The 22,649-nt window shown below is 40.3% G+C and overlaps 1 protein-coding gene across 1 annotated transcript in view; it reads right to left on the reverse strand.

Moving 5' to 3' along the window:
- Positions 1 to 22,649, reverse strand: part of patj (PATJ crumbs cell polarity complex component) — a 158,136-nt gene that overhangs the window by 79,743 nt on the left and 55,744 nt on the right. The window contains exons 24-29 of the mRNA XM_083558989.1: positions 21,723 to 21,803; positions 21,539 to 21,610; positions 20,814 to 20,991; positions 20,574 to 20,684; positions 19,637 to 19,693; positions 15,979 to 16,078 (exon numbers count right to left, since the gene is read on the reverse strand). Of these exons, the coding sequence (XP_083415115.1) occupies positions 15,979 to 16,078; positions 19,637 to 19,693; positions 20,574 to 20,684; positions 20,814 to 20,991; positions 21,539 to 21,610; positions 21,723 to 21,803 (599 nt within the window). The remainder of the gene's footprint in view (positions 1 to 15,978; positions 16,079 to 19,636; positions 19,694 to 20,573; positions 20,685 to 20,813; positions 20,992 to 21,538; positions 21,611 to 21,722; positions 21,804 to 22,649) is intronic.

A 22,649-nucleotide genomic window follows, 5' to 3' on the forward strand; every position in this document is an offset into this window, starting at 1 on the left:
ATGTGTGTTTATCATATACCCCATTTTTGCACCTCTGGCTAGCAATCTGCGAGAGGCCCAGGGTATCAATCACACTGATTTACACCTCTGTCAGCACAGACAGGGCCACTGAAAGGTGCTTTATTCTTATCAATAAATTTTTTCTTCGCATATCCCAGTGATGTTAGGAAGCCGGAGTAAAAACGCAATGATACAGCACCCCTGCACCAAAGAGGGTCAAGGGGCCTTGTTTAAATACCCCATGAGTGGAAGCTTAGTGACACTCGGGATTAAACCCCTCTGACCTTCTAAACAGTGACCCAGAGCCCCAACCACTGTGTTACTACTCGATTTCTTGATTATAATAGGTTCCAGCTTGCTGCTGTATCAGAGCATTTTTCATCACAGAATGAGAACGAGTGCAGGAGAAATGAGAGAAAGCAAGTAATCAGGAAAAAGAGAGAGAGAGACGAAGAGACAGACAAACTCCGTTAGGTTTCGCCACAGCGGATCATCCGTCTCCACACCCCCCCTGTCCTCTACATCTGCCTCTTTCACACCAACTACCTGCATGTCTTCCCTCACCACATCCATAAACCTCCTCCTTGGTGTTCCTCTTTTCCTCCTTCCTGGTGGCTCCATCCTCAGCATTCTCCTACTGATATACCCCATGTCCCTCCTCTGCACATGTCCAAACCATCTCAATCTCGCCTCCCTCATCTTGTCTCCAAAACGTCCTACATGTGATGTCCCTCTAATAAACTCATTTCTAATCCTGTCCATCCTCATCACTCCCAATGAAAACCTCTGCATCAGACTTAAGAATTAGATCGTCTAATGGAAAAGTAAAAAAATATATAATGGTGAAATTGAAATGGTGAAGAGATATAGGTATATAGATAAATGTAGTGTGTGTGTGTGTGTGTGTGTGTGTGTGTGAGAGAGTCAGAGTGTGATTAAGCGCAAAGCAATGGGCAGTCGACACAATGCAGCCCAGGTGGTTTAGCAGGAAAACAGAGTTTATGGGATATTAATGCCAAAATGGAAGTGTCTCATCAGCCGGGCATTAAAGAGACCGGCTGCAATTACATTCCCATCACTACTTCTGCATTGGTGTGCATATGTGTGTGTTTCAGCTACTGATAAATGATAGCCAGTCCAAATTGAGTGCATTCAGAGCCAGCTCCAGACAAATGAGGGCCAGTCCAGGTGGCAGGAAGGGATAGGAGAGTCCTTCATTTTATGACTTCCCCACACACAATATTATATATATATATGTCTCAGTACACATTTTGAGTCATCAGTGCAACCAATTTCCTCATAGAACTCTCTGCAGTTGTTTTTCAACTTATACACTCCAGAGGCAATAGATTGGAATGTGTGTGTGTGTGTGTGTGTGTGGAAAAAGACTACAATCATCTGTTTACTAGAAACCCATATTCTAAATCTTAAGCTGCTTTCGAAGGCAGTAATACGTGCCTGTGTGTGACATTTTGCCAGTCCAAGTTATTTTTGTATGTGAATTCAGTGTAGCTAAACATGAGTTTGTGGAAAATCACACACAGACAACGAAACGTAATCAGGTAAGCTTTAGCAACTTTTTTTTTATCTACAGTGCCACTAGGGGCGTGGTGGAGCGCTGGTTTCAGAATGGAGGGCTCCGCCGGAGGAATCCAATAGTAAGGTTGAGTGTCACGAAAGATACGACTTTTCCAGTCATATGTGGTTCTTCCTCAACCTGTTTCCACAAACTTCGAGATTTACAACTGTGGAAGATTTCCTGTGACTGAGCTAAAACCCTATTGAACATGCTAAATGTGAACGCTGACTGCACCCCAGGTCTCCTCACCGAACCTCCATCCGTACCTTTACTAACACTGTGTGGATGAATAAATCTCCACAAAATCTAGTGGAACATCTTTCCAGTAGAGGTTTTTAGAACTGGAAATATGGATTCAATTAAGAAATCTGGAAATTGAAACGCCATTAAGATGTCTAATAAATGATCATGAGCCCAAAACCTTCTTTTCAACAAAATATGATGATATTAAATACACATATTATGAGAAACGACATACTATAAATTAAAACCGATATGCAGCTTAAAGAAATGTTGCTTTATGCATAAAAGCATAACAGGCAACATATTTATACCTTAGTGACACAGTGTTTAATACTAAACAGTGTTCAATTTGGATTCAGCTCTCCGCACTGATACCCCGCCTCTCCTTTCTGAGTGTATGAGTGAGGGAACTTCTCAGTCTTTCGGGTTCATTGACATAAAACAAAAACAAAACATTAAACAAAAACAAAACATTCACAATTAAAAATGAACGACTTATTTTGTAAAATGTAGTGAAGTAAAAGTTTCCCTGAATGGAAACTCGTCAGTAAAGTACAGATACACAAAAATACTAAAGTACAGTAACGAATTACATTGAATTCCTTATTGTCCATCACTGGTGACAAGTAAAAAGACTCCCATTATCTCTGGAAATCTGCTGTCCAACATTAAAAGTGCTACACAAATAAAATTGAATTAAATGACCTCGCCAAAACATAACCAATGTCCAGACATGAGAACTCAAAATCTAGAAATGTTTATTACAGAGAGATTCACTACTCTGCAAAAATAAATACACCCATCGGGAAAAGAGACATTCAGAAGGTTTCACACAAAATATAAACAGGATTTCAGGGAAAAATAGTGAAGGAAAGACTGAGATGGTCGGAACTGAGAAACCCGGGTGTGAAACAGTGGCTTGGTTCTGCGCACTGTGTGTGTGTGTGTGTGTGTGTGTGTGTGTATTACATATTGTATAAATAAATATAGAATGCAAAGATTTGCAAATCCCATAAACCCATATATTTTTTCACACTAGAACATGGAAAACATAAAATGTTTACCCTGAGGAAATGTACTATTTTAAATAAAAAAGTATGTCATTCTGAATTTAATGGCTGAAACACGTCTCAATAAAGTTGGGACAAGATCATGTTTACCTCTGTGTAGAATCACATCTTCTGTCCAAATACATCTGGGAACCAGATGCTGAAGTTTTGTGAGAAGAATGATATCTTGTGTGTCTGATACAGAATTCTAGCTGTTCGACAGTTCTGGGTGTCCTTTGTTGTATTTTTCCTTTCATGATGAGTCAAGCGTTTTTAAACGGTGAAAGGTCTAGACTGCAGGCAGGTCAGTTCAGCACTCGGACTCTTCTACTACAAAGTCATGCTATTAGCATTCTCTTGCTGAAATATTTTTCCAAAATTATATGTTGAGGAACATTACTCTGACATTGTTCCAAAGTTTGTAGACACAGTCTTTCACAGATTGGTGAACTCCGCCCATCTTTACTTCTGAGGGACTGTATCGATTGAAGATACACTATTTATACCCAATCATATTACTGACCCTAAAGATATTCATGTTTCTCCAACTGTTTAATTGAATGTAATTAATTTAAAGACCATCAAATTCAAAATGACTTTTTTCCTTAAAATAAAACACATTCTCAGTTTAAACATTAATTTTTTTTTATTGTGAATAGAATATGGGTTTATGAGATTTGCAAATCATTGAAAACTTATTTTTTTTTACATTTTACACAGAGTCCCAACATTTTAGGAATTGGGATTTTGTGTATGTATATATGGCAGAAAACTAAGCGGTAAGAAAGTGCAGAGAGAAAAACACAACCAGAGCCTTCACACACCAGGGAAAAGAAGCCCATAAATACATAAGTAATACACACCCACACACACCTAATGCACCACACTGACCCACTTTGCCAAGACAGACTATTGAGGGACCAGAGCCAGAATAAGCAGAGAGACGTTGTGGAATGTCTATGTCTCCCGGCTGGCCTGGGAACGCCTCAGCGTCCCCCCGGAAGAGCTGGAAGAAGTGTCTAGGGAGAGGGAAGTCTGGGCATCTCTGCTTAGACTGCTGCCCCCGCGACCCGGCCTCGGATAAGCGGGAGAAGATGGATGGACAATGGACGTTGTGGAATGTTCCAGATAGAGATGCTATGAACAGATCTTTGACTCATCCGAACTCTATCTGAACGTTTTACAACGTGCGGCTTCGAAAGCACCAAACCTCAAACCATGCCCCATCACCTGAGCCCAAAACCTGCACAGATGCCTAACTTTAGAGATAAGAAATAATAAATAGGAAGGAAAATAAACAAATCAACACAGGACTTCCTTCATGTTTTCTCCCAAACCACAGAACACTACTGAGGAATCCCTGGAATGATACAACAGTCGGCTGCTCTAGCCTGCAAAAGAGAAACAGAAAGATTATTTTCCACTTTCTGGGCAAGGGAAGCGAGGGTAGAAGTAATGTCATCATCACGGTACGAGCACTTCACATGTCTTACACATCTATGACAAAGGGGGATTCCGACACGTGTCTTTATAAAGGGAGACATAGTGAACGAGGCATTAGGGATCCACGGGCCTCTGAATGAAAGCTGCACGATGCTGAACAGTCCGTTAAACCCATAAACTACTGAAATCCCACAAAGCTAATTGCAACACCTGATACAGAGAGGTGGATTAGAGGGAAAGAAGAAGAGAACAGAGGTCAGAAAAGAGGAAAAAGAGTCTTTGTATTACAGGGTCGACCGATTAATCACTTATGCCATAACCGATAGTTTTTCCGGCTTCCGGTCCAGTGTCATTACAAGAGCATCCTGTAGGGGGAATCAATGACACTATGTGCTGTTTGTTTTTACATGCGAGACGCGAGACTACGAGCCCTGAGAGCGCTATATTATATTTATAACTTATTATATAATTATATTTTTTAAGTAATATATTCATATTTATTTCCTTTAGCCTGTTTTAATAATTTAGTACTGTCTGTAATTTTAATTGTGATAAAGTGCAGTGCTATGTTAAATTAAATGTTTTTTTATTCAGTATCCATTTTGAAAGCCATCAGTTGATTAATCTGTTATTGGCAGGTATCCAACCTGCCTATCGATAAAATCCACTATCTATCGACTTTATATCCTCCTCCTATCTGAACACATTCATTTTTTTTTTAAGGAAGCAAACAGCTTTAAGCTTCCATATGAGACAAATCATGTTTTTCTTTATTATAAACTTTTAGGATCTATCAAAAGAGTTGAGAGAAAAAGTCATATATATATATATATAAATAAAAAGAAGAATAAATAGGGAACAGTCACTGAAATGGATGGAAACATTTTCTTGTTCCAACCACTGAAAATCTTTTCTCTGATAGATTGGAAAATTGAGAGCAGAGATGCAATCAGTCACAGCCAATAAAAATGGCAATGAATTATTTCCCACCCACGCTCACACAGAGAAATGGTAGTTGTAGCTCCGTGCATAAGATATTGCACCCAGCAGTGGACCTTCTTGGTTATCACCAAAACGTGTGTACCAAAGCAAAACAAATCACCCTGTAGATGAAGGCTTGTGGTTACTGATCGGAAGGTCAGGGGTCCAAGACACAGTATCGCCAGGCTGCCACTCTTGGGCCCCTGAGCAAGGCCCTTAATCCTCAATTGGTCAGCTGTATAACTAAGATAACCAAGTCGCTCTGCCTAAGGGAAGGTCATGGGAAGGTCATCCCAGCACCACCAAGTTGCCACTCAAATGTAAATGTATATATGCCACTTAATTTAATTAACTGTTGGACAGGAAGTTAAGAACTGGTGAAACAGGAATCTTTGCAATGATAAAAACTATTTATTGTACCATCTAAAAAATGTGCTGGTTTAACCTGTTAGCCTTCGCCACAGCTTTTGGGACTCACAGCTGAAATCCCTACCCAACTTTAAGTCTTAACAGTTCCTGACAAAAATGTGCTACATACACAAATAAGATATCTTTTGAAAAAGAAGACACTTTGAGCTTTACTGTCCATCATCATTATCAAAGTTGATATTGCTCAAAAAGATATTAAGTTATAAATGACGAAGTGCCATGGATATACATTTTTCCCTGCAATAAACATTATTTTTTAATTCATATATAAATACATGAGATCAGTCCTGGAGCAATCCAGAAAAGTACTGAGTTAAAAGCCACATGTCTCATGAGTTTATATTTCAAATGTAATGAAGATTTTCATGACAAATGAGATTCCTGCAAACATTTATCTGAGACTATGTCTGATCCTTTTCTCCCTCTCCCTGTTTGAGAGCCACCTGCTAAACGCAGGTGGTCATTCATACTCTATTCATACAGTCTGCATAGAAATGAATAACTGACCATTAAAGGCTTTTGTTCTACATGTTTGTCTATTGATATTGAGTTGGTTTTCATATTGATGGCCAGGTAGCCAGACAAGCTGTTGTTTTACACTCATGGCCATTCATATTGATGTGCGGCCATTCCAATCTCAACACCACACACACTTTTCAAGCATTTTTCTTATAAAACAATCGGGCAATAAAACGTATAAAACTGTAAAGGGAGCTATATTGTAGCTTACAGATGTTAAATAGCATCTCCATGCAGATCTCAAAGTCTCTGTTGTTACTCCGCCCCAAGAATATTTTCCTCATCGCTGCTTGGTGCAAATCTCATAAAACATTTGACCGTGCATTTTTTCTTTTTTTGTAAACAAAGTCCAGTTAGCACAAGTTGGAAACAAGTTGTTGAAACAGAACGGAGAGCTGCATCACTTCCTGTTTCATGTGCACATGTGCTGTTTGACCACTAATAGTTTGTAAAGAGTAATAAAACTAAGAACTCGCCCACATGGGGAATAAAATCCCCCCGTATTTCGTTAGAGTGGAGTGGTAGCTCAGTGGTTAAGATGCTGGTTTAATGATCGGAAGGTCAGGGGTTCAAAGCCCCAGTATCGCCAAGCTGCCACTCTTGGGCCCTTAAACAAGGCCCTTAACCCTCTGTGCTTCAGGGGCGCCGTTTCATGGCCGACCCTGCGCTCTGAGCCCAGTTTCCAAGCAAGCTGGGATATGCGAAGAACAAATTTTACGATGCTCTAATGTATATGTGACAAATAAATAAAAGACTAAAAAATTCTGCGCTCATTGGCTACAATTTCCATCAATCATGTTGTTTCTATAGTGCTACTGTCTGGAAATAAAAGGTTAGAAATGATAGGTGATTCAGAGCAGAACGCCCCAACACCTGCCTATAGAGTGTCGACTCAAGCCCGAGATACCATTCTTCAGACTCTCATTTGTTTAGTAACACTATATTCTATCAGCCAAATTTGTTTTTTTTGTTTTTTTTTTAAACACCAAGATGTAGTTTTTTATGTGAAAGGTTTTCCGAAACATATACAAACAATACACCAAACAAAGTTCTGTAACGTAACCAGAAGAATAACCATCTAAATTACAACACTATTGTTTGGTTGGAGCGAAAATGCTTTACGGCATGTTGTTCACTGGACCCTTATCTTTCCTAATAAACCGAGATTTGCAGCAGTGGATGAGTTTGTGACTTGTTATTACAATAATAATGTGAGTAGTGCATTTTTTATGCATGTTGTTTTTGTGTTCTGCTTGCACACATTCAGCAATACAGTCGTTATACGGTTTCCATAGAAAAACACTGATCTGATACGCTGCTTCAGGCTCAGACCTTAGACCTAAAATGATGTATTGTTAGTCATGGTTACTCTTCTCCCTTTTTATTTAATCTATTTCTGAACATTAACACCTGAGAACACTGGAATATCTGTCACGCTAGCGTGGCGCTGAAGGCTTAGAAATTAAAAATAAATAAATAAATAAATAAATAAATAAATAAATAAATAAATAAATAAAACAGACAAGGGCTTTGAATCAGTCTTCGTTTCTTTTACACCTCTCTCTCTCTCATGCTGATGTAGCAGGAGATAACACACGTCACACAGCTGCATATTGATAACTGCTGTCCTATTAGAGTCTTAAATAAGGACTAATAGTGTCAAAGTGCGGCTCGCAGCCAGGAATCTAAAGCGCAACAAAATTAATAAAATGGACAAGGGAACAAAGCCAAGGAACGCAGAGGCAAAAGATCTACTCCGCTCCCCCCACAACCTGATGAGAAATCCGAAGAGGTATTCATTAAGAAAAACACTTTGTCATGTTGGCTTTTTTTTTTTATACACATCACAGAGTAATAAGCAACTCCACCAGAAGTTTTCAGGACATTCAACCTGCCAGAGTATTGAAAGCAACACTCACTGATGAATCCTCAGGCTACTCATTAATACATCTGAAAACTCACTGCCACGTTCAGCTTTCTTCCTGCTCGTGATCAGCCGGTTCATGAATAATGTAACTTAGGGTCAACAGGATACTCGTTTGGGCTTTGCAGCGGCTTGAATACAGTCTTTTATGGTTTCTGAAAAATGTTTGCTAAATTAAAGGCAAAAAAACAAGAATTGTACAGTGAAAGAAAGTTTGATGGACAAATGAATGACATTTTTGTCTCTAACAGAAGAACTTCTGTAAGATGGAGAACAGGAGAGATGATGTAAGCAGACTGCCTCACCACCATAGTCACACAGGGAGGTTGAGGCTTAATAGTTGGTGGTTGTTTTAGAGACTTATTCCAGATGAAAAGAGAGCACCCCCTGTCTGTTTTCTTTATTTTACAAGGCACAGCTTTTTGTTGTTATTATGAGTGTGTACAAATAAAAGTAGACCCTTTACAGATTCAAACGATGTATTGGTCTTGTCTGTACAATAAAAAAAGACAGTAATTTAGGTTCTTTTCTGCGTTATAAGAAAAATAAAAATAAAAAACCACTTAACGCGCCGGTGCGTTTGTCGACCCCAGAAAGTTTGTTGTGCACATCATGGTGGATTTTGGTACTTGAGACTTGGCACGTCAGTAAAAACCAATGTTTATCGATTAAAAATTATTTTTCTGTGAAATTTGTATTGAAATCAGATTTTTTTTTTTTTTTTTTAAAAGGACAGACAGGAAACAATGAAATAATAATTTGACCATATAGATTAAAAAAGTAAAAGTAATGAGTCTGTTTTGTAAATGTAAGAAGTAAAAATTACACATATGTGTAAAAATGTAATGAGTGAAAGTAAAAAGCTGTCCAAAAAATAAATAGTGAAGTAAAATACTGATACCAGAAAAATTTACTTAATTACAGTAACGAAATATATATATATATATAATATAATATAATGTACTTCATTACTTCCCACCTCTCCCTAAAAATTCCATCTGGACTGCAACAAGTTGGCATTTACATCATGATGAATCGTATTTGAACATTTTCAACATAAAAAAACTATATTATATATATATATATATATATATAAAATTATTAGTAGATGCTTAAACTATTATTATTTAGTAAGTGACCAATAATTTGTGACCAATATGTGATATGTAAATTGATTTCTCCTCTCTTCCTGGAGACACAACAGGAAAAGAACATCTGGTTTTATTTCCTTTTTATTCTTATTCTTTTTGCACTATGAAAAGTCCATGCTTAGAAGTCAGAAGCCACTTAAGTGAATTGATGATTTGCTGTCGGTCTGAACCGAAGAAATAAAGGGAACCATAATGAATTGCAGAGCATCATATTTTTCCCATTGAATCGCACTGCATCAGTAGCTGCTTCAAAGGTATCTTTCATGTATCGTATCGTATGTAGGAATAAATCGCATCGCCCTCAGTTACGGAGTTGCACCTCCCAAATATTTGATGCTGACGGACCAAACGGGAATTGACATGGAGGTAGACTTTATACAAAGGAAAAATAAAAGAACAAGTAACATTGTATTTTTGGGTTTCAGGAAACATATTGGCAAAGTAGAGCTGCAGACAAGTGAGTGAGAGAGATTTTGATGTTTCTGTAAAAATCCATTAGCGATCTGAAATGATTTTACTGCTTTTGGATAATTATTTCTGAAACTAAAACATGCATGTACAAGACAGCAGAGTCTAATCACTGCTGAAATGCAGCAGCAGTTTGGCTGGATGAGTGACGAACAAACAGACACGCTTGAAGCGAGAGGAGAGCCAAGAAAGTGACTAAAGAATCTGAGACTGAGAAAGTGGCACAAGCCCAGACCGATTCTCAGCTGCCAGCCAGTGATGCCCTCTTGGGGGGAGTCAGACACACAGCATAGTAGAGCAGGAAAAGTGCAAGGTGCACACACACAGACACACTAATAAAAAAGGTAAATAATAAGGGCAATAGGGCAGATGGTAACAGCCAGACATTGGCTTTTCACCGTCATCATTGCAAAGCTCCCACGGGCTGATGGTGCCCTCAGGACTGGTAACACACTTGATTCAGTTTGAGGACCACAATGGCACTCATCTAGAACCACAGACATCATTCTTTAAGTACCACACATCTATATGGACAAAGTATTGGGACACTTTGCTTTTCCAGCCATATGTGATTCTTCCCCAAACGGTCACAAAATTTTCCCTCCATTCAAAACCTGTTCCAGCATGACCGTGCCTCCGTGCACAAAACAAGCTACATGAAGATATGCTTTACATGAGTTGGAGTGGAAGATCTCCTGTTTATAGAGCTCAGGCTTTAACCCTATTGGGATGAATTGGAACAATAACTGCACCCCAGAAATCCTCACCTCACCTACACCTTACTTCCAGATGATTGGAGGTTGTTATAATAGCAAATGGGAACTAAATGTTGAAACTTTTATGGTCATGTCAGTGTGTGGTGTAATTTAATTGAAATGGTAAACTTAAATTATGGTAATACTATGGGAAGTGTAGCTAAGTGGTTAGGATGTTTTGATCAGAAGGTTGTGATTTCAAATCCCAGCACTAATAAGCTGCCACACCTGGGCCCTTAAGCAAAGCTCATATCTTATCTCTAGATAAGGGCATGTTGCAAATACTGGAAATGTAAATCCACAGAGACTTAAAACATCAAGTGGTTTTGATTTTGGACTTCTGATCGGAAGGTTGCGAGTTCAAATCCCAAATCCCAGTTAAGGTGGGATTTTGTATGAATGAGATAACCAAGTCGCTCTGGATAAGAGCATCTGCCAAATGTAAATACATAAATATATAATCACGTGTAAGGTATTATTTATTTGATTACTTTATAAACCTATGATTATTTACCAATCTGGAATAAATAATGGCTGGTTGTTCTGAAGCAGCATCAGTAACCCTGTAACAAAAAGGTTACACTGCAGCTAACTGAAGACGAGAAAAGATTAGCAGTGTTTCAGACACTATGCTATTGATGCTACTGATTCAGCAGGTTTGTTTACTGTGTAGCATCAGACAGCCCTGCCAGCATCTCTCCAAGAGGTCTCGGTTATCTGCAAACGCAACACGCCACTCCTGCACACGCACATGAGGAGGGTCGGAAATACAACACTGATTTGGGGGCTACGGGACACGGCTCTGTTCACCAACTCCATGCGTTTTATCAACTACATTCCAGATGTCTGGAAACACCTTTTCGAAACGCATGGATGTTTCCTAGAACATGTTTGTCTCTAACAGAAGAACTTGTGTGAAATGGAGAACAGGAGATATGTTGTTAGCAGACTGCTTCACCCTCATAGTCAAACATGGAGGGGTAATGGTTTGGGGTTGTTTTGGAGCAGGGAAGTTTGGAGACTTGATTCGGAAAGTGATTCGACACCATGCAGTTCTGTCTAGACTGCGGCTCATTGGACCAGACTTCAACGTACAAGACGATGAGCCGAAACGTGCTGAACATCTGAGCAAACAGTCATGATAACAGAGTAATATCTATTATGTAACGACCTGCCCAGTCACTGCACCTACCGTATTTTTTGGACTATAAGCTGCTACTTTTTTCCCCACGTTTTGAACCAACGGCTTAAACAATAAAGCGGCTAATTTATGAATTTTTCCTGGGTTTTTCCCGGTTTCACAAACTTAAAGCCAAAAAACTGAACCCCATGACATTAGACCAATGAAATTTCCAAACGGAAACGAAAAAAACGCACTTCACCTGTGTTCTGAGCTGCACGGCATCGGGAGAAAAAACTTTTTTTTTTTTTTACGCATGATGATGCCAAAAGATAAACTCCAGAGAGAAATAGTTGTGAAAGGAAGGAGGAAGACAGTGAACAATGACTTTCTTGGTCGGCTACTGTTTAGATACAAGCCGTTGTAACGCGTTGAGTCTGGGTGAAGGGAGAGCTCGCTAACTCCAGTTGCAACAGAAATCATATAAGCACAGACAGGTTTCCAAAACTCATGCTTTTTTATTTTTCTTGGCAACAGCGTTACGGGTTAGTCAAAGAAACTTAGAAATGAGCATCAGAAAATAATAAGGACATATTCCTTGTCCCGTAATCCCCGCTATACTCCTTAAGGAAGCGCAACAAGTGTAGACACTGCGGCTTATAGACAGGTGTGGCTTATTTATGTTCAAAATAAAAATATTTGTAAAATTCAGTGGCTTATATATGGGTGCGGTTTATAGTCCGTAAATGACAGTAAATCCTATTGAACTGCATAACAAGAAAGAATTCTTCAACTATCTATCTTTTGCAAGTTTTCCAAGAGGTACGGCAAAGTGTTTTATCTGAACGTTTGGAGAAAAAAGAGAGAGTGTGAAAAGCTGTTGGAACGTCTGGAATTTAATAGATTTGTTTGGTCAAAGTAAACCTTTACATCGGTACATTTCCAGGGTCCGTTGCATAGAAACAAAACGAACAAGTGTGTGTCAATCGAACAACAAACAGAGGCGCTGTATCTTGATGCAACATATGAACACCTTGCCTCGGGATTTAGGAGTGAAAGGCTTCCTGTTAACTTTGAATTAGCTAAATAAATCATATTTACTGAAGCTCATTACACTCTCCTGCTCTGCTGACTCTCGGATTTCTCCTCATTTTAACTTTTTGTTCTGGAGGTGCAAAATATCGTGTTTAGCCTCTCAATGATTTTTGGCCAAGGACAAACACCAACTTTTAGCCTGAAAACATCGCTTTTGCCACTCGTCATCTCCATTAACAATAATAATAAATGTAAATCCAGAACCAGGTTAAATGCTTCTTGCTGCACTTTACAAACCCACCACACTGTTGCTCCTTGAGCTGACTGATGTCTGAAAATGAATGACCCACCTTCAAGATCCCTCACCCTTCATACACACCCACACACACACAGACAATAGGCAGCCTTTGCAGAGTTTCTCCAAGCCACTGCTCTCGCATCAGCCCCGGGACAGATGGTGGCATTCAGTTATTCTAAAGTGCACATAAATTGCGAGCTGAAATGCCAGGCCAGCACCGTGGCATGAATATGCTGTTGCAGTCGAGCAGATGTTAAAGAGAGATTTAGTAGCATTAATTTTTTTAAGAGACAATGAAAACGTGGGAGTGAAAAAAAAACCCTCCCACAAAAAAAAAAAAACAAAAAAAAAAAAACCACATGCTTTTAAAAAAGTCTTATCTTTACCGACGTGTGAAATCGGAGCGAAAATAACCGAAAACTGCCGTCAGCAAAACCTTTCGCGATGGAGTCCAACTCCAAGGCAGGCGCGAGTAATTCCATTGTTACGACTTTTACAAAAGTTTTTCCCCCATCTGACTCGCTCTATACGCGCACTAGATTAGGCTTATCTTAATCCAGGAGCTCATGGGTGTTTTATTTGGAGAGATTAAGCAAACTGCTGACACTTTTACACCCCCTGGAGGCTTCAACAGGGGCTTTCAGCTCGCGCGGCAGCCGCAGTTTAGCTCAGCGCAAACTATTGACCGTCGTCGTCGTCGCGGTGTCTCTCGTTAAGCAGACCTGCGCCACAGACGGCTGCCTGATAAGCGCCTGAGCATCAGCACTAACGGGACATTATCAGGCACAGGAATCCTGCCAGGCGCCAGATGTTAAGGTACACAGCCGTGGCGTGTTCCTACAGCGCGAGCCGAGCTAAAAGCCCATACCTGGTCTCTATATTTGTGTACACGTCAGATAACTAGAGTTTTGGGAAAAGTTACATACGAATGTTCGAATTTAGTTACATTTGCATCAAAAAAGGATTTATTAAACATTTAGATCCTTTTTTTTTTTTTTTTTTTTTTTTTTTAATATCTGGTGCCTTACATTCGTCCTGCACATATTCCACATTTTTGTAATTTTCATATACAGATCTTTATATACAGTACAGCGGAAAGTCTTCAGGCAGGCGTGAAGACATGCTGAGAGCACGTTGGAAAAATCCGTATCAGATCAATATTTGGTGTGAGCACATTCTTACTTTTGCATAAAATCTGGGGGTTTGCAGGATCAGAGCACATGCCTGGTCCGTCCCTGTGCCCTGCTTCTTGTTTTGGAGGCCACTCTGTGCAGCTGGGGACGATTTCACGGCAACGGGGCGGCAGCACGTAAAATTACGGAGCAACAAAGGAACATTAAGGATGGATTGGGACTGTAGTTAATGCCAACACACGACTACAATGGCATATAATGGCAAGTTGCGGTTATTTAAATCACCATCACTGCAGACCTCAACAACGATAAACTGTATTAAAAAGACATTCGGTGTTGAGGATGGATTCCATTTGGAGTCTGGTAGCTCTCAAGGTCTCTTCCTCGTGGCATCTCGGGGAGTTTTTCCTCGCCAATGGCTTGCTCGTTAGGGACAAGCAAACAATTGTAAGGAACTTATTATTTTATAACTGCTTTATCTGTGTAAAGCAGCTTGGAGACAATGTCCTTTGTTAAAAGCGCAATACAAAAAAAAAACAATTTCAAGTGAATTTGTGTATATAATTACCCCAATATACCAAGTAGGTCATATATTTTCATATACAGGATGAAACAGAAACAGCTGTGAACAGAAGAACCAAACTCACTACTAAGTTGAGGTTGTGGAAGAGTTTCATGTCGGACACCATGGACAGCGATAAGAACGAGGTTTGTTCAAGACGTTTGTAATAAACAACCTGCTGAGGTCCTTCAAAAAGTGCCAAAGTGAAAGGGTGGTCATACCAAATAGGGGAGGTGGTTTCTTAATGGTTAAAGCAGGGCTCACACAGTGCGATTTTTGATAGTCCTCCGCGAGTGTTGCATGTCGTATGGATCATGCTCGTACAGGCTGTTGTAAAGTCAGTCAAAAACTGACACATACAAGAAAAAGACTCGTCCAACACGCTCAGACGAACGTTCTCCCGCTAACGCTAGCTAGCGAACAAAACCCGCCTGAGGCGTTAAGATTTTGTTCACGATATCCCTTTTATAACTTGGTAAGTTTGGCTTACTACCTACTGGTTGACTACCTGAATCGCTTCCACATTTTCCCTGAGGTGGTTTGAACTCGTCGCCCTAATGAGTTCATCGAAGGGTTTCAGGGTCGTCATCGTCGAAGTCACACTGCAGGAAAGTCTGAAATATTCCGACACTGCCAGCATTTCATCGGAGGACATAAACGGTCGTAACCGGCCATTATTCAGCTGTCGGTGAACAATCCAGCAACAAAGACGACCGATTTTAGCCGAGGATTGTGGGAATCTTCAAGGATTTTTACAAATTTATCTCGGACGACCAAATCACAGCCAAAATCGCAGTGTGAACCCGGCCCGAGGTATTGGACTTTGGATTGGAAGGTTCGATTTGGAAGCGACACCACATTCAGTTTTCTTCTGGGATAGTTATTTGGCGTCAGTTTGGTGTGCACCCCTACATTAAGGGTAAGACCCTCATGATCCCTTAACAAGGCTATACGGGGTGGGAAGCTCCTCGACCCTGGAGCCTACAAATTTGTAAAAATTCCTTCAGACTCTCCTCAGAGTAGAAAGACGCTTGTCCAGTTGATCTGACTTAACTTCCAGACGGTGGTAGGTATTATAGAGGTCGACTTGTGAAAGTACGCTATCGGTCTTCTGAATGTAGTGTATTAAACAACGTATAAAAACACACGACGTGTGACGTCGAATTAAAGCGCAATAGCATCAGGTGATTTCTGCAAAGAAGGAGAATATCCAGAAAGCAGAACTCACCTGTTAGGACACTTCCAACCCTTTTTCAATTAAATACTTCAAAAAAAAAAGGTTCACCAACCTCTGTCCTCCTCGGCGTCGTCCTCTTCCTGCACAAGGCTGGGGGGTCTGTATGGTGGAGGGAGGCGCATGGGGGGCGGCGCAATCCGCTGTTCCGGTTTCTACCTCGCACACAGGCGTAAACACAAACACGAACACAAACCATCAGGATGATGCGGAAGCATTTATCTCGAAAAAAAAATGATCGGATCTCGATTATACCTCAGCGATGCGGCATGTTCTCAAACTGTTATTCATCTTGGGAAACTTTTTAAGCAATAAAAGAAATCAAAACTACAGAATAATAAACCAATCGGCACCACTTCTACCTGGACAAAAGTTTTACAGACAGCTGATTATAAGAATTCCCATTCCATGGTTAGTTTTTCCTCCAGACATTCCTCCGTCTGCGTATATAATCACCACTCATTTACATTTATGGCATAAAAAAAAAAATACCCCATTGATGTTAAAAAGCTGCGGTCAGAGCGCAGGGTCAACCATGATACAGCACCCTTGGAGCACAGAGGGTTAAGGGCCTTGCTCAAGGGCCCGAGTACTGCATGTACTGTAATTAACGAACTGCTTTGCATTTTATTTTTAACATTATATTGTAATTGTTTAATTTTATTATAAATGTCCAAAATGATTGCAATTTCTAGACACAGTCTTTCATAGATTTGTGAAGCTCAGCCCATCTTTACTTCCGAGAGACTCTCTAAAATACACTATTTATACCCGTTTATCTCATTGACCTGCTGACTAGTCGCGAAATGTTTCTCCAAATGTTCAAATTTAATCACTTTTTTCCACAAGTTTAAATATTTGATATGCTTCCCATTAAACTATAAACAAAATATAAATTTATGAGATTTGCAAATCGTTGCATTCTGTTTTTATTCACACTTTACACCTAATTTTCTTTAGAACTGGGGTTGTACATCATGAACGCTCAAATGAGACTCAAATCAAAAGCCAGGGTGTGTATAGAAACCGAAAAAGGTTTGTTCCGTCATGCCGGGGATACAAACGCAACAAAAAGTGGACAGCTTGCGTTTTGTTTTACCTCTGCCCTGAAACTGGCAATAAACCGCAGCTTTAACGTGCAAATGCTGCAGGATCGCGTGTCAACATTCATTCATTTAGAATAAAACATTCACACACACTATAACTTTAAAAAGTGCTTGTGTCGTCGATATCAAGTGTAAACACGCAGGGCTTTGACCGACGCGTTTGCACGAATCAGCCATTTACGCTGCTCGCTAATGACCCGCGGATGAAGATACGCAGCAGCGGGAGTAGCGTCCTCGGGAAAGACGAGTACCTGCTCCGAGACTCACTCACGCCTGATTAGTACCTAACCAACGATGCAGAAGCGAAAGTGCTCCAGGGTTACAGCGAATCCTGATGCTTTTTTAATCGAGGCCCAAATGCACGTCCTTAAACAGACCGCCCACAAGCTTGCTTTAAGTATGCCTGCTTTCGTTTTTCAGATTTATTTGTATTTATTTGTATTTATATAGAGCGCTTTTTAACATCATCTCGAAGCAGCTCTACTCGGATAAAAAGGGGTTTGAAGTTGGAATATATGCGTTTTAGTGTCAACAAGTTTCTCCCTAATATGCGATGCAAGTGGCAACTGTGGTGAGGAAGAAACTTCGAGAGGAACCGGACTCAAAAAGGAACATCTGGGTGACGCCGAATGTCCATTCATTACAGTTCCATTTATGGAACTTTTAATTAATATATTAATAAAAAAAACATAAGGAATCTGATGATCGGGTGTCCACAAACCTTTGCATCTCATCCATACAACTGAGGAGCTATGTGGTTACGGGCCTTGCTCAGGGGCCCAGGAGGAGCATCTGGTGTGGCTGGGATTTGACCTTCAGAGTCCAATGCCTCTAAAGCAACCACCTCCACATATTCCAGTTCCATCACTGGAGATATGTCCCACTGTAGCAGACTGTTGATATTAATTCCAGTCCTAAGTTGCTCAGGAGCTTTGAGATCTTTGGGATGTTTATATAGAACATCCTCAGCTGCACTAAAACTGAAGAGATCTCCACCTGAAGAGAAGAACGAGAACACTGGCTGCTGATACGTCAGGAGCATACGTTCTCCTGAGATTTTCCTGTTTAGGTGTATTAATATCTCTCTTCGCTCCAGAAGACAGAGGGTTTTTTTTTTTTTTTTTATGTTAATGAAAGTGCTGGAATGTAAATTAAATTTCTCAGTAATTAATTAAGAGACACTGATCAGGTTGAATAATCGCTCGTACCCTCAGGAGCCACACGGCAGACTAACGGCCGAAGGAGCAATTAGGGCACTTACTGCCATTTCAGTTCAATTACAAACGAAAGCTGTTGTAATCAAGAATTTGGCCGTTCCTCTTCCAGTGAGGAAGAGACACTCTCAGAGGTCCTGAAGGGTACACGGCTTATGATGAACGAAATGCGATAAAACGGGGAGGAGAAATTCACAGCTCGTTCCCTCGGGGACTTCACTTCTCAATAACATTTTCCTCGTGCCAGCAGGTCCGATTTTAATCTAAACCGTTGAGAATTCAGATGGTACGCTATGTTGAAAGATGTAAAACATAAAACCTGACAATAGAAATGTGCTCAATAAGGATCGGACAGCAGGACGTTACAAAGACCATATTCTTTATGGACAAACGGGAGGTTGGAGTTTAGCGGTTGAAGCATTGAAGGTCATGAGTTCAAACCACAACCACTACTGGGCCCCTGAGCAAGGCCCTTAACCCCATAGCTGCTCAGTTTGTGGACACCTGATCATAAGATTCCTGTGTGTGTGGTTTGTTTTTTAACATCCCATTCCACATTTAGTCCCCACTTGATTTTACATTTATGGCATTTGGTAGACGGCGTTTATGCAAAAAGGAGAGATTTTGTACAACTAAACACAGTTGATGGTTAAGGGGCCTTTCTGAAGGGTCTGCCAGTGGAATTTTCATGATACAGGTTAAATATGCTAATGTTCATCAAACAAATGAGAATGAAAAATAAAAAAATCATCCATGCTATGTACAAAAAGAGGGTCAACTTTTTTTCTTTCTTGTTCTTGTTTCGTGTTGATAGAATTTGAACTTATGAACATTTGATCAAGTCCAACATCTTAATCAATGAGCTGCCACCACTTCATCATTTTCTGGGAAAATGTTCCACTAGATTTTGTGAAGATTTTGTGGAGCTCTGTTCATCCACAAGGGTGATAGTAAAGTCAGGTACTGATGTAGGTGAGGTGAGGAGACCTGGGGTGCAGTCAGCGTTCGCATTCAGAGCGCGAGATCTTCCAATCCAACCCGTATAAAGAATTTCTACATTGAGCTCTCAGGGGATTTATCTTGGTTAAAAACATTTTTTTATTTTTTATTTGGGTCTCTTCATTCCAAGTGAAATTTTATGTTTGGGTTTGAGGAGGAACCACATATGGATGGAAGTGTCAGGTGTCCCAATACCTTCATCCACAGAACACATGATTCCTGAAGTCATATGCAGTCATTTTAAATAGTATCTCTCAGGAGTTGGTGATTTTATGCTCATATTTATTGCCAACATGATAATAAACCCAGTCTCCTCTCACTAAACGTGTCTTAACAGATATCTAATGAATGAAGGAATATAAAAGGGAAAAGAGGGAAAGAATAAGATGCTCACCAGTTCACCCTTCTTAGCCTTGTGCTGTCCGATACTCGAGGCTGTGACTGAAACTGGCTACACACACACACACACACACACACACACACACTTAATAAAGCATGAGACAGCAAAGTAGTAAAAGTCATACAGCAAAATTTTAGGCATTATTGCTAAAAGAAATTGAATAAATTACAAATTGTATAAATGAACAAGCTTAATAGCTCACAATGCTTGAATCACAATGCTCTTTCTAATTAGGAGGGTTTTTTTTTTTTTTTTTTTTTAAAGGTATTTTTCTATAGCACTTGCGTCTCTGGGTTTGCACTGCAGGCACAATGCAGTTCATAAATATGCAAGGCTGCAAGGCGAAACAATCTCACGCTAGTCCCGGGATTTTCAGATGTACAGTAGCAGCAGCCATCCTGAAAACAACTGAATTCTTTGCCACACAAGCATCACGTTTAATGTGTGGCCCGGGTTTTTAAGCAGAGATGCATGTTAAAAGTGATTTAAGTAGGGAATAATCCAAAGCAAGGTGAGTATTATACAATTTTACTGCATGATGTGGAGGTGAAGAACAACCCGACACGAAAACAGAGAGAATTATAATAGTGTATCGCATCTAGAGGTTCGACTGATTAATAATGGGATTAATTGCCACCGATCTGCGAAAATCAATACCGATAGGTATTCCATTTTGTTATACAGTACGAGAGCGGCCTCTAGAGGCGAATCACTGACACTACATGGCAACATTCTTAAGGAAGGACAGAGATGGATCAGAAGTGAGTTTAAGGCAAAGGGGAAGGTCGAGGAGGAGGTTTATGGATGTGGTGAGGGAAGACATGCAGGTAGTTTGTTTAAAGAGGTTGATGCAGAGGACAGGATGGTAACGGAAAAGAAAAAAAAACGCTCTGCAAGTAAAGGTTTTTTTAGGAATAATTTTAAGAATCACCCGCGGAGTAGAGGAAAGGCTCTGCACGATGAACTCCACAGGGCTCTGAGAATTTTTAATGGCCTGCACTGCCTCCTCATGGCTGGCGTTTTGCAGGTCCACACCGGACACCTGAAAAAACAGGATACAGCACACGGTGTGTGTCTGAGCGATTAGGTATAATATTGTGGAAGCAGGACAGCTGGTGGAGAGACTGTTTTTATATCTATACATGTGTGTGTGTGAGCAGGCATTATTAACCTGTAAGATCTTGTCTCCAGTTTTCAGTGCACGTGTGCGTCCGGCAGGGCTGTCTGGAAGCACCTGTTTAATAAAGATGCCTTTTAGCTCTTCTCCGTTCTTCAGGCGCTTTATCAATGATCTTCCGCCAACAATGCTGATGCCCAGAGACTCACCAGGATCCAACCACACCTCCACTCTATAAAAAAATACAAATATCACACCCATACATACACCATCTTATATAATATCTTGTGACCTCAGTGGAAGGCCATAAGGGCCAGCAAGGCCTTTTCTTCTGACCTAAACACGATCGGAATCACAATTTTTGTCCATGAATGTGTCTCGAATTACTCCAAATAGTCTATAAAATAAAAGTCTATATTTCCTTAATTCCATTGCTTTACTCTTGACTGAACGAACATTGCAGGCATCCTGTAGTTGTTTGAAACTCTAGATTTAACGAATAAGAATGCGAGTTCATCTAGCAGGCGACCGATATTGTCGACATTCTCACAACCTGCATACGACCTGTTCTACTGCCCTTTTTAGAGCCGTGCCAACATAATGATGGAATTATGAGATGGACTGATTCAGGCAGGACACCACTGAAGGCCTGGGGGTGAAATATACAGCCTTCCACTGGTATAATAAACAATGCTTGTGAGAATTGGACATATATATATATATATATATATATATATATACGCTATTTACAATTAGAAGGTAATAAAATTAGAATTAACCTGCGTGGGGGACCCCAGTGACTGAAGATGGGTGTTTCCTCGCCCTCTCCATCCTCTCTCTCTGGTAAATCACTGATACCACACACAGAGTATGTTGACAATTTAAACAACCCGAACTATTCGTAGCAGAACCTTTAGCATAAAAAGCCCTAGAACATCATGCATTCTGTTAGTGTTCTCCAACCTTTGTTCATCTCTCATCAGCCCCGTTGATGCCCCCTGTCCTCTCTTCTTCCGTCTACCATACAAAGGCTGATGTGCCGACCTGTGGAACGCAAGATTGGTAAATAAATATGGACAAAAGTTTGTGGAAACCTCACCATAAGATTGATATGCGCTTTTTGAACATCTCGTTCCACATTTGGTCAACATTTGCTCATGTAATAGTCTTCATTCTTCTCTGAAGATGTTCCACTAGATTTTGTGGAGATTTGTAGAGATTCATTGACCACATTGGTGTCAGTAAAGTCGTGTACTGATGTGGTGAGATGAGGCGGCCTGGAGTGCGTTCACATTTATTCAAAAACATTTGCGCTCCACGGTAGGAGATCTTCCAACCCATGTAAAGCAGATCTTCATGGAGTTGTCTTTGTGCACAGGGGCATCATAATGCTGGGTTTGGGTCTTCTAGTTCAAATGAAGTATACACTCATATTTCACACAGTCTACATTAAAGATTATGTTTGACTGTATGTATACACACACATTGTAGATCAGAACATTGTGAGTTTAAATCCCAGCCCCACCAAGCTTCCCCCCTCGTGGGCCCCTGAGCAAGGCCCTTAACCCTAAATCGGCACATCGTTTTCCTAAAATACCAGCACCTTCTGTCGTCATTTACTCGTATAATAACCTCCACACTTCTGATGTTCTACTACGTTCTGTAAAGATTTGTGAAGACTCGTTTAGCCACAAGGATGTTAGAAAAGTGAAGGTGAGGTGATCGGGTCAGAGCTTTATAGCAGCTCATTTAAGAACCCGTGGAAAGTGTACGGTCATGGAGCTGGATTTGTGTACAGGGGCATCGTCATGGCGGAACAGATCTGCGTCTCCTGGAACATTTCATGCTACAGCATCCGAAAGACATCCTATAAAATTGTGGGCCTCGAAA

Source organism: Silurus aristotelis, assembly GCF_946808225.1.
Source record: "Silurus aristotelis genome assembly, chromosome: 13".
Taxonomy (NCBI): domain Eukaryota; kingdom Metazoa; phylum Chordata; class Actinopteri; order Siluriformes; family Siluridae; genus Silurus; species Silurus aristotelis.